At 37.6% G+C, this 20,626-nt stretch overlaps 1 protein-coding gene across 1 annotated transcript in view; it reads right to left on the bottom strand.

Moving 5' to 3' along the window:
* CPS1 (carbamoyl-phosphate synthase 1, mitochondrial) overlaps window positions 1–20,626 on the bottom strand; it is a 142,920-nt gene that overhangs the window by 31,462 nt on the left and 90,832 nt on the right. The window contains exons 22-28 of the mRNA XM_010861118.1: window positions 18,033–18,174; window positions 16,624–16,689; window positions 16,092–16,155; window positions 14,198–14,379; window positions 4,778–4,972; window positions 4,289–4,356; window positions 2,509–2,584 (exon numbers count right to left, since the gene is read on the bottom strand). Coding sequence (XP_010859420.1) covers window positions 2,509–2,584; window positions 4,289–4,356; window positions 4,778–4,972; window positions 14,198–14,379; window positions 16,092–16,155; window positions 16,624–16,689; window positions 18,033–18,174 — 793 coding nt within the window. The remainder of the gene's footprint in view (window positions 1–2,508; window positions 2,585–4,288; window positions 4,357–4,777; window positions 4,973–14,197; window positions 14,380–16,091; window positions 16,156–16,623; window positions 16,690–18,032; window positions 18,175–20,626) is intronic.

Below are 20,626 nucleotides of genomic sequence, written 5' to 3'. Positions count from 1 at the left end.
TATATATATATATAAAATTTTATTTATTTATTTATTTGGGGTTGTGCCAGGTCTTTATTGCCACAAGGGCTTTTCTCTAGTTGCAGCAAGTGAGGGTTACTCTCCAGTTATGGTGCATGGGCTTCTCACTGTGGTGACTTTTCTTGTTGCAGAGCAAGGGCTCTAGGGTGTGAAGGCTTCAACAATTGCAGCAAGAAGGCTCAGTAGTTACAGCTCCCAGCTCTAGAGCACAGGATCAATAGTTGTGATGCACGGACTTAACTGCTTCATAGCATGTGGGATCTCCCCGAATCAGGAACTGAATCTGTCTCCTGCACTGGTAGGAGGATTCTTTACCACTGAGCCACCAGGGAAGCCCTACTATCATCATTCTGATCCAAGGCACTGTTGTCTCTACCCTGAGCTACACAATAGCCTCCTAACCTCTTTCCATGAATTCAGTCTTGTCCCAGATTTATTTCACTCTCTGTACTGCAGAAGAGAAATTTTTCTTAAACTTTCAATTGCTCCTTTTTTAAAATGGAACTATAATTGATTCACACTATTGCATTAGCTTCAGGTATACAGCACAATGATTCAGTAAGAAAATATGACTAAAATCTAAACTCAATGACTGACAAGGTTCTCGCTATCTGCTCCTTCACTTTCTACTCTGTCATCATTATAATTAATACCTCCTACCATGTTTGGCATCCTAGGCATAAAAGTGAGTGCTTTGTCAGTTTCTAGAAACTTCATGCCCTTTCTCAGCTTCAGGCCTTTATACTTGCTATCCTTTCTTACTTCATACCCATGATTTAAACCTTTTAATTCTGAATCAACAATTCTGAACCAAATTAAAAGTCCCTTCTTCAGGGACTGGTCCCTAATTCTTTTATACTTTCCCTCAACATCATGTATTTTTGCTCATCATATTTAATCATCATTATTTGATGTCTTATGTTCCTAATAAAGAGAGTCATCTGTGAGCACAGAGACTCTCTTTTCATGAATGTAATTCCTGATTCTGAGAATACTGCCATTATATAGCAGGTGCTAAATATGAATGGATACATAATAGCTCATCCAACTTGGGTCTCCTGCATTTCAGCTAGATTCTTTACCATCTGAGCCAGCAGGAAAGCCCTACATAGCAGGTCATAATGAGTGGTAGTTTTACTCTAAGATCACTGAATTGAGAATCCCAGGTCCTGCTGTAGTTTAATGGAAGACTTCAACCTAGTACTCCATTAGGACATCTCTATGATACAACTTTGGGCCTGTTAGGATTCTATCCATATGAAAAAAATTATTTAAAAAATATTCTACCAAATAGAGGGCCTATGAAATCCAATATCCCAGACAGAGAAAACCTGCCTCATCACTCACATGAGACTAGCTGGGTGTAGCTGCTGTTTTCTCAAAACATCAGAGTTGCAGGATCCCTCTCAGGGAGTGCAACAGAGACGAGGACCATGTCTGACTTTAGAACATATTAATGAAAACTGACCCATTGGAGAGAGTCCCTCCTCAGTTATCTAACTTTCACACAAAAGTGAATTCAAAATCCACTTGGTTGCTTTTTTTTTTTTACTCTTTGTCTCTCCTCACTCTTTATCATTATCCACTCTTTACAGTGAACAAATTTCTATGGGGAGCAGCTACCACACAGAGAGGAAGCGCCGCTTCATGGGTGCAGGAACTATCCACACTCTTTATTCCCCTTTGAAGTGCATCTGATTTTACTGCCTGCCTCCCTCCAAACTCCACTTGCCTAACATCAAACTCTTCTCTATGAGTTGTGCTTTCTCTCTCTCTCCTTTTTTTTCTTTTAGCCCCAACTAGCTTTTGAAAGCTTTTAAAAAGAGAACGTTACTTTTATCCTCTACAGTATGAGGTCTGCAGATCAATAACCCCACTGGGTAAATCTTAAATGGATCACACTGAGGTAACGCTGAAGGAGAAAGTAAAAGCTGGGGGCAGTGGAGGAAGGTGGTTGAGTGGCCAGAAAATTATAAACATTTTCATTAACTTACAAATGGAATGTACCAGAATGAGAAAAATCAATAGGTGAGTGAGGGGATTTACTATTAAATTTGCAGGGTTGACTAAGGCAAAGAACATCTCTCCAGGTCTGAGAATTAAAAATCAGGGAAGCCTCACTTGTTCGTGATGACCATGGTTAGGCTGCCCATAAGGCTGGGAATCCCAAGGGTAACTTGACCAGCATCTAACTCATGAACAGACAAAGTTCATGCTTATTCAGCCTTGCTCCTGGAGACTAAAATTGTATAAAACTCTATTATGATGAAATATTCACTGGTCTTCCCCTTCTTCCATTAACCCCAAGGATCCAAATATAATTCAATGCATTTGCGTTTTGTCATTTCTGTATTTGGGAGAATAATGGGTAGAAGGGAAAAAAAAAAAAAAAAAGGAAAAACATCCTGTGCAAAGAAAAACAACATATAAAACAAGGTAGCAATTAACAGAAGAGGTAAAAGTCACCAAGAGGAAATAGGACACTACCTGAGAGACTCTAGTGGCCTCCTCTAGGAATTTTTTCATCTCATCTTCGGAGAATACCACATTCATGGCAGACCCGCTGAGTAAGAAGGAAAAAAACAAAACAAAACAAAAAGAGGTCAATTTCTTTCACCACTTCGGAAGTAAAGCATGCTAGACACGATTGCTTCTCAGAGTAGTTCCAGGAAAACTCTAGTTTCAATTTAGGGTGAGTAAGAAGGTCTCTCTTTCTACATTGAAACTTTATGTAATCAACAGGACAATCAACCAAAGTAAAAAGTCCCCCAGGTTGGAGACGGTAAAAAGGGTGTGAGAACTGTGAGAATGCCCAAAGAGAACAATGGTAGGTCTTAGAGATGACACATTCTCAAGGTTCATCCTTTCTCTTTATCATTTTAACTCTCTTTTGGTTCCAGGTAACACTTAAAACTGTAACAAGATCCCTGCCAGGACATAGTTTTCTAAACTTGTGTCTTCAGAGTTCAGTAGCTACAGCAGATTTTAACCCACAAATATGCGGTCAAAGCAGTTCATTCCACTATCTCAGCTGGGTTACAAAAGAATCAATTTTTTTTAGTAACATTTGCTAATATAATGTACAGTATCTGACTGAAATGTATTCGGCTGTGTCCTTTCAAATTCTTGAGAAAGAATACTATCTGAAATCAATTTATTCGGAAAGCTTGCATTTGCAGAATGGGATAGGAGGGGAGGAAAGAAGGAAGACTAAGAGGAAGGGAAGCCATAAAGAAGAAAAATATCACTTTCTACTTCCTTTTAAAAAGTATCATTCGCCTTACCTTTTCTACTATACGGCAAATTTTATGCATAAAGAGCTTTCAATTTCTTCATCTATTTAAGGCAAGAAGGCTAAGGTAATAATAATGTTGATAATTCACAGCCTAAGAAACTAAAAGATATGGACTGAAATGATGAGAAGAAGCACAGAACTCAGAGTTGCTTTCTGCAATCCTCCTTAAATGTCTCTATGTTGTTGAAATTAACTTACATTAATACTTCAGAGAAGTAGTATTATCAGAATGTGGTTTACACAAAATGTCATTTAAATAAAAAGGAAAGTTTTCCACCTCATTTGAAATTTTTCATTATTTTAAAGGATCGCATCTCCAATTCCATTTACACTTGCAAATTGTGCACAGCAAATTACGTTTCTCTTATTATCCCCTGTTCACTGAAATTGTTCCTCACATGTGGTAACATCTGAAGAAAATAAGTAACAATTGACAACTTCTCCTTTGATAGTAAAACTTAGTTTCCAAGTTTATTATAAAAGACACTGTCCATGTCCTCCAACATTATAATTCACTTATTAAAAATTATGATCTCAAAAAGAACCCCACAGTATTCAAACCACAAGCACTACTGGAAGGAGATGACAAGAGTCAAAGATTAACTTTCATTTCTGAGTATCAGAAAACAGAGGCTGCTGAGAGACACCCCAAGCTTGTTTTGTTTTTGCTCTTCAGTTTTTTTAATTGTCCTCTTCTCTAATGTAAAGATATCCTCCCTTTGCTTGGCAAGGAGAGGGCGTAAGCCATGCTTCTAAGATGTAGGACTGGACACACTGTTGTCACTCCCAGAAGGAAAAGCACTAACTGCACTGAAGAACAGTACTCAGGTCTTCACCCTGGCTTTGTTGACGTGGGGATTGTCGACGGATTTACAAATTACTACATATCAAAGCCTAGTGCTCCTAGCATACAGAATGCAGTTTGGTATCTCCTATTTCTGAATAATTGCTTCAGAACACAATATATATTACCTCAAAACATAGGAAGGTCTCAACAAGCAGGGGAAGCCCACAGACTTCGCAAATTCCAATGCCTCATTCTAATGAACAGAAACAACAACAAAATGCATGAATAGTGTAAAGTAGTCAATAAAAATACAGAATGGTATCATTAGAACAAGTGGTAACTCAACTCCTTTTATTCTTCCTCTCAAAAGACACCATTAAAATGTAAATTGGACATAGAAATACATAAAATTTCTAGTTTCTAATTCTAAATATCAAATCTAGTTCAAAAATAGTGTGAACTTCTTTTCATTGTCGGAATCTTAATGAGAGTACTCCTATCAATTTATAACCCCCACTTAACTGCAATCATGGAAATACAGCGACTTTAAAAAGTAAATTCACTCAGCATAGTGTATTCTATCTGCCCTGCAGTTAACATCCACAGTAGCTAGCCTTCAGGTCGTGACTTTTCAAAAGGAAACGTTAAAAACAGACATGTGATTCTCTTCTTACCAAGGTGTTAACAGCTTTCCATGGTGCCTGAGCCACCTTCAGCTCATCCAAGACAGCTGAGAAGATGGAGCGGTCCTCAGCCCTGTCGATCTGCAGAGGGCTCGTGCCCATGATCTTGACGCCATTCTTGTACAGAGGGACTGCCAGGTTGTTCGGAATCTGGCCCCCAACTGATATGATGCAGCCACCACATGCCTGAAAAATATGTCCTCTTATCAGCTATTGGATGATCAACAACTGGGCTAATACTACTGCCTCCATTTCCTTACCGAAAATGCGGAACATGATTGTGATATTTTCATTATTCCCATCAATGGATAAAAGTTATGCCACAGAGAGATAAACGGATTTTGTGCTGACTTTCCAGGTACACACACATGCACACGCACACTAGTCACTCAGTCTTGTCCACCTCCTTGCAACCCCATAGACTGTAGCCTGCCAGGATCCTGTCCATAGAATTCTCCAGGCAAGAGTACTGGAGTGGATAGCCATTCCCTTCTCCAGGGGATTTTCCCAACCCAGGGATCGAACTTGCGTGTCCTGCATTGCAGGCAGAGTCTTTATTGTCTGAGCCACCAGGGAAGTCCCCAGGCACACACCATCCAAAATCTTTGTTAAGACTCCTGGAAAACTGCATGTGATTAGCATGAAAGACTCCTGTATATGATTACCAAATATGACTTCCATACAATTACATGTCAATGTATGACATTTGCATGTGTGGCAATTAGAAAATCAAGTCAATGAATATTTTCATCCTGTGCTTTATATTATATTCAATTAATTCTTGAACTACTGTTGTAATTTCCTGAATGGATACAGATCTCTCATTTTTTTTAATTTTATTTTATTTTTAAACTTTACATAATTGTATTAGTTTTGCCAAATATCAAAATGAATCCATCACAGGTATACATGTGCTCCAGATCTCTCCTTTTAACACTCATCTCTGCTGTTCTTCTCCACTCCAGCACTTCACATTCAGATTGTGCGTGCGTGCTAAGTCGTTTCAGTCACATCTGACTCTTTGTGACCCAATGGACTGTAGCCCGCCATGGACAGGCTCCTCTGTCCATGGGATTCTCTAGTCAAGAATACTAGAGTGGGTTGCCATTTCCTTCTCCAGGGGATCTTCCCAACCCAGGGATCAAACCCACGTCTCCTACGTCTCCTGCATTGGCAGGCGTGTTCTTTTACCACTAGTGCCAAGTGGGAAGCCACAGATGCAGACTGATTGTTCACAAGACTCCTCACCAAGTTACTTCTGTATTCAGAGTCCTCCAAATGTTTCTGTTGCCTAAAGGGTAAAGTGTTAACTCTTTACCACTGGGGCCATTAAGGCTTTCCAGTCTCATCTACAATCACTCCTTCAGCGCCAGGAAGACCACCTACCCCCTGTCACTACCTACATGCATTCCCACCAGCAAGCTCTCTCACCGCTTAACCTTTCCCAGCCTTGTTTCCTTCCTTCCTTCTCCTTCCCCTTATCTAAACTAACCACCCCTGAAGTGCAGTCTAAATCCTAATTCTCACTTTGACATCCTCTCACCTTCACTGCTGCTTGGTACCTGTCTACAGTACCCATAACTGATTTTAGTTCCAATTTCTGTACTATTTGCCATATAAGCAGTCCTTGAATTATTAACATTAATCTCCTATGAATAGTCAAAACACTAAGTTTTTTTTTAAGCACACAAAATCTCAAATTTCTCAAGACAAGTGTTATAGAGATGATGGGGGAATCAGTGAGGGACGGTGGGGAATTGGATTTGGACTTAGAAGTCCCTCCCCTTCCTGGTTCCCTCTGTGAAACTCTCCCTGGGATTCCATCCCCTTGTCTATAAAATTAGGATAATAATACCTGCCTACTTCATAAGATTTCTATGTATGTAGATTAAATAGGATAATAAACATTAAAGGTGTTACACCTTGTAAGCATATAAATAAGACATTATTATTTATATTAGAAAATATTACAATATCAGATAGGCCATTGATCTTGACATAATTTATCTTTGCCTTAACAACCTACAATTGAATATTACTGAAGTAATAGGTGGCACTAGTGTTAAAGAATCCACCTGCCAATGCAGGAGACATAAAAGGCACATGCTCAATCCCTAGGTGGGGAAGATCCCCTGGAGGAGGAAATGGCAACCCCCTCCAGTATTCTTGCCTTGAGAATCCCATGGACAGAAGAACCTGGCAGGCTACAGTCCGTAGGGTTACAAAGAGTTGGATATGACTGAAGTGACTTAGCACACACACAAATGTTTTTCTGTCACTGTTTGAAATTATTCTGAAATATTACTGAAAGGGGCGAAACTAATTTCTCTCTGATAAGAGAAATTATATACTGCCTAAGCAAACACCCTGCAATTGAGTACTTAAATGCATTGTAAACATTATGGAAAATAACAGTCCACATTTCTGCATACTTATGAGTACACTTAAGCTGCTTTTATCATCATTTTTATGTTCACTATTTATTTTTTGCAAAACTTTTAATAAAAATTATTCTCTTAACTATAGTATTTTTATTTGCTTATTATTTTAGTTTATTAGTGGCATTAATATTTTAGAGACCTAGAAACTAATTCTTCAATTAAATATTAAATATATACAAAAAGTCTCTTATGTGAAAGTCTTCAAAAATAAATTCTAAAATTAAGGGAGAAGTAACCAGCTATGAGCAAATATTAGAGTCAATTGGACTAAAACAGGCATTTAAAGATGAATTAAAAAGCTGTGTATAATAAATATATCAGTAGTTTAAATAACTATGGAATTGATTTCAATTTTTCAATAAATTAACAACTTTATAAATAATAATATAAACTGCTGCTCCTGTTTTGTGTCCAACTGTTTGTAACCCCATGGACTGTAGCCCACCAGGCTCATCTGTCCACAGGATTTCTCAGGCAAGAATACTGGAGTGGGTTGCCATTTCTTTCTCCAAGGGATCTTCCAGATCCAAGGACCAAACTGGCTCTCCTTCTTGGCAGGCAAATTCTTTACCACTGAGTACCTGGGAAGCCCCATAATATAAACTACTACTACTTAAATACGCTGTGTGTGTGCATGCTAAGTCACTTCAGTCATGTCTGATTCTGTGACCCCATGGACTGTAGCTCATCAGGCTCCTCTGTCCATGGGATTCTCAGGCAAGAATACTGGAATGGGTTGTCATGCCCTCCTCTAGGGGATCTTCCCAATCCCGGGATTGAACCTACATCTTTCATGTCTCCTGCATTGACAAGTGGATTCCTTACCACTAGTGACACCTGGGAAGCCCATTTAGTACATTACTATACACCTAAACTACATTTTGACCTTCATGGTTTTCACTCTGAGGCAGTTATTACTTATCCCTATTTTACAGCTAAATAAACAGGCTTGGTGAAGGTCAAGTGACTTGCCGATATTTCTTACCTAGCAAACACAGAATTACTTGAATGAGATTCTGCATATTGTAAAGCACCTGCTGTTACTGCTAAGTCACTTTAGTCGTGTCCGACTCTGTGCGACACCATAGACGGCAGCCCACCAGGCTCCCCCGTCCCTGGGATTCTCCAGGCAAGAACACTGGAGTGGGTTGCCATTTCCTTCTCCAATGCATGAAAGTGAAAAGTGAAAGTGAAGTCGCTCAGTCGTTTCCGACCCTCAGCAACCCCATGGACTGCAGCCTTCCAGGCTCCTCCATCCATGGGATTTTCCAGGCAAGAGTACTGGAGTGGGGTGCCATTGCCTTCTCTGTAAAGCAGCTATGCTTACCTAATATGCCAAGTCTGAATTTGAAATCAATCCTGTTTTTCTGGCTTGTTTCAAAGGTGGTGAATGTTAAAGGGTAGAAGAGATATTTCTCAAACATTCTTTCTGGGAAGTAGTAGATAGAAACACTTTCACTCCAATATCCTATCCTCATCATTGACCTCCAAAAATAAAGACCATTATTTGGAAGACAAATCATGTCCATAGGAATGTTTTAGAGTAATGGTGTGATGGTTGAGTGCAGATTTTGTCTGCACAGCAAAGGGAATTCAGTAAAAGAGAACATATTTGAGGGATGAAGTTAATAGAGGAGAATTTTGTGGAAGAATTTTATCTTAGATTGGTCCCAACTCTAAGCACAGAGCTTGTAGAGACTAAGAGAAGAGAATCTGGTATCTACACAGATGAATTAATATCATATACAATCACTTACACTTAATTTCAAGTAATTTACTGAAGCAAAATATTCTAAAATGCAGATTTGTTTCACAGATTTCTAAATATGTTAGGCCTAAAATAATTCCACTAGGCTCCCAAAGTTCTACTGATCTTACCTAAACTTGTTTGTAGCTTAGTTTCCTAGTTTTTAAACCTGATATCATGAAGCTAAGGCATCACCTTACAAAAATATTTCTGCAATAATTTTTAAGCTGAAATCACACCACAAATTTATTTTTAGTGGTGAGGAATTAACAGAAAATACTTCAAATGTATTTCAGATCATTTCAGTTTCTTTTATATATTAATCACTTAGGTCAGTCCTTATTTTACAGACAAATTAAATGTTTTAATATACACAGAATGCAATATAAGAAAGTTTGTCTTACTAACAGATATACCATTTACTTCACCAAAAAATAGCCCTGATTTTTGTAATTTCATGTATTTTCTCTAATTTACATCTTCATTATTTATACATCCATCAGTGAGGTTGCACATGCATTATATTTCAGTAATTCACATTTTAGTAAAACATTTGTAACATTTCAGACAGAATCTTAAGATTTAATTGCAATGAAACCAATTGCTAGGAGTGAAACCCAGTTCTAGTTTAGAGTGATCCATTCCCTAAGGTGTTTTGTCTATCACTAATTCATGGCTGTCACTCTTTCATTCACTTAACTCAAGCTGTGATACAGAGGTACCACTGTCTATTATGCATATGATGTGCTTAGTTGCTCAGTCGTGTCTGACTATTTCCAATCCCGTAACCCATTTGCTGACTGTAACCCGCCAGGCTCCTCTGTCCACAGGATTCTCCAGGCAAGAATACTGGAGTGGGTTGCCATGTCCTTCTCCAATACATATGGCATCAGGTGTTAAAAATAGGAGAATTAAATAATTAAGCAGAGTACATCTTTATAGGGTATGATCCAGTAAATTATACATTGTAAAAGAAAAAAAATACATAATCAGGACTCAAATCAGACAGGACATAATAAAGTGTCAAACATGTCAACCTGTTTTTTAATGAGCAGAATTAAGAAATGGGTCCTAAATAGGGTTTGGAAGTAAAAGAAAATAAATGTGCTTTGCTTATAACTTTTCAAACCATGAGTCTCCAAAGAAAGAAAGGGAAATGTGAAGTTAGAAAGGATCTGTGAGAGTCTCCCTTATCATCATAGTCTATAAAGATTATTGCATAACCCATAACAACTGAAGCAATTTAGCAGCAGCAGCAGCAGCCCAGGGAAACAGATCTAACAATAGATCTAATTTAAAAAGGGGCTTCCTAGATGGTGCAGTGGTAAAAAATCCATCTACTTATTCAGGAGATGCAAGAGACATGGGCTTGCTCCCTGACTTGGGAAGATCCCTTGGAATAGGAAATTGCAACCCACTCCAGTATTCTTGCCTAAAAAATTTCATGGATGGAGGAGCCTGGCAGGCTACAGTCCATGGGATTTCAAAGAGTTGGACAAGACTGTGTGACTGAGCACACTAATAAAAGAGAAGATCAGTGTTATCACTTCTATAAACAAAGTAATCATTTTCAACTCATGTACCTCAATATAATTTGAGAACATCTTTTTCCTTTTTAAGGAGTGTCCTAAACAAAACTGAACCAGGCTAAAAATATCATCCATCAAAGTCATGTAGATGGCGTGCTGAATCACTTCAGCAGTGTCCTAGTCTTTGTAGTCCCCCAGGATCCTTTATCCGTGGGGATTCTCTAGGCAAGAATGCTTGACTGGGTTGGCTTGCCCTTCTCCAGGGGATCTTCTGACCCAGGGATTGAACCCATGTCTCTTAGTCTTCTGCATTGGCAGGCAGGTTCTTTACCACTAGCACCACCTGGTAAGCTTTATAGATGGCAGACACCCACTTCTCAATGTCTTGGCTCTTCTCCACACTCACACACCAAAACATAAAAAATAAAAATGCAAAGCTCTTCTCAGGGAACAGAATCCATGAATACAATCATAAGGAATTAATGACTTCAGTTTAAAGGGTTGCCCTTTACAACTACAAAAATAATGCCTGAAGCTAAAGGGATATATCACTACAAATTTTTCTATTTAAAAAAAAAAAGAAGTGGGAAGGAGATTTCAGCATTTCTAGCATCCTCTCTCACTCAACTTCTGATCCAGACGTCCCTCCAAAGCAGCCTGCTTTTCTCACAGGGCACATCACTTTTCTGACTTCCCCTTAAGGTTTTCTTTCGAGGTGCTCCTTTGATGCCATGGAAACAAGCTTGGTCCTGAACTCGACCAAGTGACCTGGACCAAGGGACCTATCATATTTTCTATCATCCCATGTAGCTATGTATCCTTGGGAAAGCCTATTGCCCTTCTAAGTGACTCAAATGTGTGCTTTTAAATAAGATTAGACGTGCTTCCAATTTTCTTCAAATTTACTACTGAATGCTTCAGTGCTTTCCTGATCACTAGGGGCATCCAAGGTCGAACAAGGGCAGCCTCCTGAAGGTTGATGCACACCCGTTATGAGAGACAATGCCTGTAAAGCCTGCTGTGAGGAGATACATAACAACCTTATACAAGGAAACATATACACAAATATACATACATATGTGCCTGATATGTGCATGTGATATATTAAAATCACATTTCTTGTAGGGTAGCATAAAGAATATATCAATGGTATACTGTTCTTATGGTCTTCAACACAACATTTAAAATTACCTCAGTATATGTAGTGGCACTAAAAAAAAAAATTTAGCTTCAAATAAGGGCCAGTTTATTTATTTCTATCATACTGAATTCAGTTATAAAAGGACTTCATTAGCATTCATATGTACAAAGGCAACTATAGAAGTTTTTCATCTTTCCTTAAACCACTTCATACAGAAATCATTAACTACATGTTAAATGCCTGCCACTATCACTTATAATGCTTGTTAATATTTTTTAATAATTATGTAACTTTTCAGATATTATGTCATTAATCCCAGTTTTATTTCAATGTCTCAAAGGTAAGGACCTGGTTTTACAGCTCTCTATCCTCCCTGAATATTTCTCCCCTATGGCAGAAAGCAAAGAAGAACTAAAGAGCCTCCTGATAAAAGTGAAAAAGGAGAGTGAAAAAGTTGGCTTAAAATTCAACATTCAGAAAACTAAGATCATGGCATCTGTTCCCATCATTTCATGGCAAATGGATGGGGAAACAGTGATAGACTTTATTCTTTGGGGCTCCAAAATCACTGCAGATGGTGACTGCAGCCATGAAATTAAAAGACGTTTGCTCCTTGGAAGAAAAGTTATGACTAACCTAGACAGCATATTAAAAAGCAGAGACATTACTTTTCCAACAAAGATCCATCTAGTCAAAGCTATGGCCTTTCCAGTAGTCATGTATGGATGTGAGAGTTGGACTATAAATAAAGCTGAGCACTGAAGAATTGATGCTTTTTAACTGTAGTGTTGGAGAAGACTCTTAAAAGTCCCTTGGATAGCAAAGAGGTCCACCAGTCCATTCTAAAGGAAATCAGTCCTGAATGTTCATTGGAAGGACAGATGCTGAAACTGAAACTCCAATACTTTGGCCACCTGATGTGAAGGAGCTAACTCATTGGAAAAGACCCTGATACTGGGAAAGATTGAGGGCGGGAGGAGAAGGGGATGACAGAGGATGAGATAGTTGGATGACATCACTGAGTCAATGGGGACGAGTTTGAGTAAACTCCGGGAGTTGGTGATGGACAGGGAGATCTGGCATGCTGCACTCCATGGGGGTCGCAAAGAGTTGGACATGACTAAGTGACTGAACTGAACTGATCTTGCTGAACCTGAGTTTTAAAAGATACTCAAGAAATGTTTGTAGAATATGTACTTGCTTTGATCCCCACCAGTTTATCTAAAATGAATAAAGAAATTATGAGAAAAATCTGGTCAGTGAAAGAACTGAAAATTGTGTATAGTCTACCTAATGGTTTGTGTGCTGTGTGCAGTTGTGTCCAACTCTTTGCGACCCTATGGACTGTAGCCTGCCAGGTTCCTCTGTCCATGGGATTTTTTAGACATGAATACTGGAGTCAGTTGCTATTTCCTCCTCTAGGAGATCTTCCTGACCCAGGGTTCAAACCCTCATCTCCTGCATTGGCAGGCAAATTCTTCACCACTTAGCCACCTGGGAATCCGTACCTAATGGTTTCGTTTCATTATATTAAAAGATTAGTAGGACAGGCCTAAATAGAAAACTATGATGATATATTAATCCTAAATTTGTCTATTTCTTTTCACAGTAATAAAATCATCACATTGTTCTAACACTATACTTTATACTCGACAATGCGATCTCAACCACAAATCTATGTTACCATCACAAAACCTACATGTACCATGTTTTAACACTCATATGATTCATTAACAAAAATAACAAAGATGAAGCACAGAGGATTTAAGTAACTGGCACAAATCAACGAATTTTCAAGTCAAAAATTTAAGTCTTGTGGCTCCAAGTTAATTGTTTTTTCCTTAAGTGACCATATTTTGTACATAGGGATGATTGATTAATTATAACAGCATCAAAAGGCATGACTAAAATTTTCAAGTAGGCATTTTTTTAATTGTAAAGTAACTTGTTAATCTAGGATCATATAAATCCACAGTGAAGATACACTCTATAATATTGGAGTGGAAGTAGAAGAGAAGGCTATAATGCTACCAAAATCATTTAGAATGAACTCATTGATTTTTACACTGAAGACTAACAGCTTCATCTGTAGCACAAAGAATTAACCAGTCTTTTGTGAATGACTAACCTGTCTCCTCTGAGAAGTGGTCATCATTAAACCACAACAGGATGTTAACTAAAGAGAGGCTTCTTATCGTGGGTCTACATGATCAATTAAATGGCTTTACAAAATATCTATCGGGGCTGTCTTATGCTAATTAATATGTGTCTGGCATATGTTACCAAGAAGAATTTTCAGTATAGATGGAATGCTGAGAAAGAAAAGGTGTATTTTATATGAAAAAGAATTACTCTGTGCCACGGCCTCAAGAATCTAAGGCTGGGGTGATTATTTTTCAGAGTTTCATTACAAAATTAGACAATGGAAGACACCAGAAGCTCTTTCTCTGAAGGTAACTTGCAATATAAATCTACATACATGGATACACGTATATACAGTATGCATTGTATATATTTTTATTCTTTTTTTTTTCCTTTTTTTTTCTTTCTTACCTCCTGATGGTAGATGTCTAGGATTCTTTCCAAAGACAACTCTTCAAAGTACAGTTTGTCACACTCATCAAAGTCTGTGCTCACGGTCTCAGGGTTACAATTCACCACCACTGTCTTCTTGCCAAGCTGACGCAATGTGCGGATACTGGAGACAGCACACCAATCAAATTCCACGCTGCTACCTACAGAGACAATGAAATTGGGGAGAGAGGGGAAGAGAAGCCTGAAGCTATAACACAAAGAGAAGCAGACATATATTGCCAGTCAGTCAATGCTAAGGGAGCTAATGCCCTTTCAATTCAATTTTTTTCCGAAATATAAATGTCAGATCTATTGATATTATGCATACTATTTCCTACTATATTATTAGTAGGAAAAACAGGGACTCGTTAAACCACAACGACGGGTTGGCTTGCTTTGTATACTAAGTTCTGCAAGAGGTAATCTCCATATTTGGAACATTCAGAACCTCAAAGTTAATGGAGGAGAATTATAATAATAATTTTTACAAACCTCGTCTACTGAAAAGAAACTCAAAGTGAACATATTGACCTCAGCACACATAATAAAGTTTGTGATCAGAACATTTGAGTTCTTGTTTAAGTCCTTCCACTTACCCTGCTGTCTGAGAGCCAAACCCAATGATCCCTGAGGTGCCTTGCAGCTCTGACATGTCTTGATTGATTGGAAAGTCCTGGCCTTTCCAAGCATATCCTTTTAAGCTTGGCAAGGCCACCCCATGCAGAGTGAGTGACCTTCTAGGAAGTGATTTGATGTATAATAATGGCCTAAATGCCTCAAAATATCACCTCTACTGGGATGTCATAGAACTGAAGTTCAGGGATTTGTACTAATCCTTTGCATTAGGATTTTGTCTCCTAAAAATGCTTGTCAGCATAATAAGTTGTCCAAATATAGTAGCATGTTAAATCTCACTATCAATTAAGTACACACTTGATTATTAGCTCAGCTAATCTTTCTTAGACCCTAAAGTAATGTAGAATGGTTGCATAAATTAGGTGAAATTTGAAAAGGAAAGAAGAAAGGTTTAGAGAAGGGTAGGTCCTGGTGAAGGTGTCCAAGCTATTTAAGCATAAGATAGAGTGGCAAAGGTATAAACACTTTTGGCCTACTTTAAGGCTTGGCCAAAAATTGGCAAACTAACACTTCCTGAAACACTTAATTGTAAAAACTGTAATAAACTCTATGTTTAAAATACATTTAAATCATATGTTTCATCAATTCCATATTAGAACACCTTGCAGAGGCTAGATGTTAGATATACTTGCTAAGAAACATCTATTTAAATATATACTTTGTAACTGTAATAGATCTTGATTCGTTATTAAATATCTAATTTTAAGTGACTGGGAGAAATACAACAAATTTTGGTGAGAATGTCTTAATTAAACTATGTGATACTCTTCCTGGGTCTCAATGAGATGAGCTCTTTGCATCTGATGTCAACCCATGTCATATGATAGGTCAGACATTGGATCTATAAAAATGATTACTCTTTTATGTATAAAGTTATTGAACAAATACAGATCTTGGTGAAAAATTATGCAGGAAGATAAAATGTTAAAGTGTAATTCACTCTCCAACCCCAGTAAGAGGCTAAGTTTAGCTCATGAGAATGAAAATGAAAAAGAGATAACAAGGTAAAAGGGAAGGAGATGGAATTTGTGGTTGAGACCTACATTTGAGTCCTACTTCTTTCATTTCATAGCTATATACATTGGGATACATGGCTCTGAACCTCTGTTTCCTAATTTGTAAAATTTTTATTTTGACAGCTTTTACTTTACATAGTTCTTAGAATAATGGAATTAACATATGTGAAAAGTACTATATAAACTGAAAAGTTCTATGTAAATATAAATTATCACTTTACCAATGTGATATGGACCACAGCCCAGCACCATCATTCCATGATCATCAAAATTGATATCATGCTCCTAAGGGGGAGAAAAAGGAAGATAATGGCAATTATTATGTTATTCTTCCCTCTAATTCAACTGTGTCATGCCTTTGAGTGTGTCTTTCTCATTCTTTCTCTTGTTTATATGCATCTTCTATTAGTCTTTGGGAATCCATAAGTATAAAATGTTACATAAACCCTACTTATTTGTAAAAAAAAGTATTCAGTATTTTCAATTAGCCATGAGAATACAGTATAATTTTATGTTTATGTCACCAGTCTTTTTTCATTAATTTATAATGTTGTGTCAATCATGTAACCATTATCTTTATCTCTCCACTTGTTTTATTTCATCATCTTAAGGCAGTTCTTAAAAGACTGAGTACAAAAGTACATCATCACATTCAATTCAAATGATGTCATTTTTATTTACTAAATATACTAGTAAATAGACCATCTACTAAATGTAGAGCTTTCTGCATTACAGAACTTTGGCAGTTCTTACCTGACCATTGTAGGTAACATAGAGGTAGTTTGTTACTGATGGGTATTCTGCAGCCAGTGTATCAATCTGAAAGAGAAATAAATACATATGTAAAATAAATACACACATACATATGGATTTTTATTCCCCTTTAATACAATTTTTTTCAAGAAGGTCATGAATTTTGTTTTTGGTTCTGCATTCATATTCCTTTAATGCCCATTTCTATCAAATAGAAAGACAAGAAAAATGTATGTATCATCCAGTTGCTTTCTAATTATAGAAGGGAGAGCAGAGAAAAAAACAATATGATTTAGCTATCTCTTGGGCAATGAATGACAATACACATTACAGAGTATCAGATTACTATGTATTAGCTCTCAAGAACACAAGAAAATGCTCATATAGTCAACTGGTTACCAGGAAAACTTACCCAACCATCTGTCTTAAGCAATTACAAATAAAACATAAAACCAGAACAAAATGATCTATATATATGGATGTCTTTGGTTTGCAGATTAATGCATAGGACTGGAGTTACCTATGGCACTGCGCAATGGGATGACTTAAATACCACAAAGCATAGACAAGTAGGGAAGGGGACTAGATCTCATTGAACATATTTGGGGAAAGTAAATCAATTCAGCTCTCAAGGGCCAGGAGCTCAGCTTAGTGAGCAAGATTTTGGGGCCAACAGGGCAAACTAATGTAAGGCAAGTGAGAAGGAAGAAAGATAATAATTGCTGAGTAGAAAATATTCAGCATCAAGTCCCAGACCTAAGGTTATGTGTGTGCCCCCTGAGCACACAGGGAAAAGCCAATGATTTTAAAGGACAAAAACCAGCTGGTGGTACTTTAAGCCAAAGCATCTCTTCTCCTAAAGGCCAAAAAGAATCACAACGGTACACCTATGAAAGTTCTAGTGTGATTGTCATGAATACTAGATGAGCTCATTATGCCCAGCCCTATCACAATGAATACTAAATGAACCATAATGATAGGGCACTTAAAATAAAGTATTACCCTGTAAAAAGTCAGTGCCAAAAGAGATAACTATTCTTTTCAAGAGAGTCAGCCACTACACTAGGGCATTTCAAGCCCTTCTATTACACTAAGGATTTCTCTTACTACTGATATATTTGCACACGGGTCAAAAAGTAGAGGAGAGGTCATTTTAAGTTTTTCTCATTCAGGCCAAGAAAATCATGTCCTCACTCTTCCTTCTACATCCCAATGCCCCTACATCCTTTCCCCTTTAAATCATAAATCAATCCCGTGCTGAATAAAACAAGTGATGTCATGTGCATCGGTTGAACAAGTAAATTCACTTTCGAATTCCACCTCTTTCTATTAAAAATGGCTCTGTGATTGGTGCCCATATTTTACCCGTGGAATCCTAGGAAGAAAGAAAAATTCCTTTATTCCTTTACCTGTTTAACCCAAGGATGAATGTTTTTCTTTAACCTCAGCTCTCTTGTCTGGGCCTCAGTCAGCCCGAGGCATTTTGAAATCTGCTTGTCTGAGAACCCAATCTCCTTTGCCTTTTTCAGGGTTTCTTCTGTAATGGACTCACTAGGATTTAATGAAAAAGAGAATTCAAGTTTAGACCAGACACAGTAAGAAGCAGTGAACTAGTCAATTTTGAAATCACCAGTCTCCTTATTTTCCAACTTTCCAAGTAGGTCTGCTGACTTTTAAAAATACACAAATAACCCACTAAGTGGTCTAGGCTCTATGAGGTGCCATTAGCAGTGCCAGCTTTCTCAAACACGTGGTTTCCCACCCCCACCCTATATATCCTCTTCTCTTATTTCCTGAAAAGTGGCTTCTGCATCTACTGTCCTAATGAATTTGTTCTTTCAAAAATAGTCAGGACCTTCTAAACCCAAGAGCACTTTCTTAATTCTCACCTTCGCAGTCTGTCAGCATGTGATCCTTTTGATGTTTCATTCCTTAAAAATATATGTCTCTGGCAATAAGTTGCTTCTCACCCTACTTTATTACAACAACAATTTACTGTTTATTCTCTACAGCTCTGTCCTCCAATGCCTGCTTACATCTGGCTACTTTCTCTCCCTTCCTAAATTTAGCCACTGCCATTGGCTCATAATGACCAGTTATCCTACATAACTAGTTGATAATCCCCAAATTCACAGCCCCTTCTCCTGTGTCTGACCTGTGCTCCAGGTCTTTGTGGGCTTTGAGAATTTCTCCACCTAGGCATCCCAACATGGCATTGGGCTGGGTGTCCTCTTCATAAACTATCTCTATTTACTAGTGTCATATATCTCTCTGTGTTGAGAAGATAGTTCTGTGATTTTGATATTATTTTCCACTCAAACCAGATTTGTCTCCTCACTGTCCCATGATGATTTCCACAGTGTAGACACCATTCACATTATGTCTCTCACCAGTAACGCCTTTAACATTCCCATCACCTACCTGTCCTCTCTCCAAATCCCAGCCATGCCTCATAGGTCAGCTAAAGCCAAGGCTCATCCTCTAAGCCTTCTTAGTCTGCCCTAACCAACATGGATCTTTCTGGACCTTTAACTGACTCTTGTTGGAGCCAGGGGCATAGTTGGAATGATATTCTTTAGCATGTCATTATCTCCTGATATTTTTAATGTTTCTTAGTTTTTCTTAAGTATCCAGACATTTTTCCTGCTAGATTCAAGTTCCAGGAGGGCAAAGAATATATTTGTCTCATTTACCAGATTATTCCCAAAGCCTAGCTCACTGTCTGGCTCACAGAAAGCATTCAATAAATATTTATTACATGAATGAAGGAAACTGTAATTCTAGAGCATTTTTACTTTACATGAAAAAGAAGCTATTGAAATATACTTGTAACTAGAATTCAAATGTACACAAAATAATTTTCAAAGGGTTGAGGTACAGAAGAATTAAATACTACAAAAGCATCTCTAACCAAATAGCTACGGCCAAGCTGTTTCAAGCAGTAGTCGATACAATAAAATTCAATTATAACAGTTTGATAGTCAATACAATGAAATTAAAATATAAAAGTTTTTGTCAGAAGATGTAATAATAAATAAAACATTTTCATCAAAATTCTGCTAATAGAGTATGATTGAATTAAATACTGCATTTTGTTCATTCTATCCTTCAATCTTCTTAATTTAATTAATTCATATTTTGAGTTCACAGAAGAAAGAATCAAGCTGGTACATTTAATAACTATTTCTCTAGCTTTTGTACATCAGTGTTAGTTTGGATTTCTGAAGCTTCAGCAGTTCCTAGTCAATTCGCTTTCTCAGTGGGACCTATTTTCTCTTCTCTCTCTCAAATCTATTATTTCTCCTAGTGAATTTAATTTCTTTTTTCCTATTTCATTTTGATTTCTTAAACTTCCCAAGTATTTGATAAGCATTCTCCCCAGAACAACACATTTTCCTGCCAAATTTCTAAACACAATCTGCCTATTAAGTATTATTTATTATGTGCCAAGCACTGTGCTAACTAGAACTATGCCAGCCAAGATGGCAGCCACTAGCCACACACAACTGCTTAAATTCAGATATTCATTGGCTTAAATTTTTTTAAATTATTCAGAGCTACACTTTCACTACTCACATTTCAAGTGCTCAGTAGCCATACAGGCAAGTGGCTACTATGTTGGACAGAGTAGATTACAGGATAAAGTATCCTGTAATCCACTTGTAGATTACAGGATATTTTATCATCACAGAAAATTCTACCAGACAATGATGCTCAAGAAGATACAAAATAGTATTTGAGACGATGCAGTAATAGTGATTCCAAACCTTTTATGGAGAAATAAGCTATGTAATGCAATGTGAGATCAGAGAAGAGAGATAACCGTGTGAGTGGTTGTACTTGAGAACTAATATGGCAGTGGAGGGATGAATACAGAGCCATCAAGTAAATTCAGGTTTATACGGAAAAAAAGGGTTGACAAGGCAAGGGCACTGTGTCTGCAATAATGTGAGGAAGCAATGGGCGTGGCAGGGCATATACAAATTTACAGAGGATTTGTTGT

Source organism: Bison bison, unplaced genomic scaffold (assembly GCF_000754665.1).
Source record: "Bison bison bison isolate TAMUID 2011002044 unplaced genomic scaffold, Bison_UMD1.0 scf7180017864471, whole genome shotgun sequence".
Classification (NCBI taxonomy): Eukaryota; Metazoa; Chordata; class Mammalia; order Artiodactyla; family Bovidae; genus Bison; species Bison bison.
This window is presented reverse-complemented; position numbering and strand designations above follow the sequence as displayed.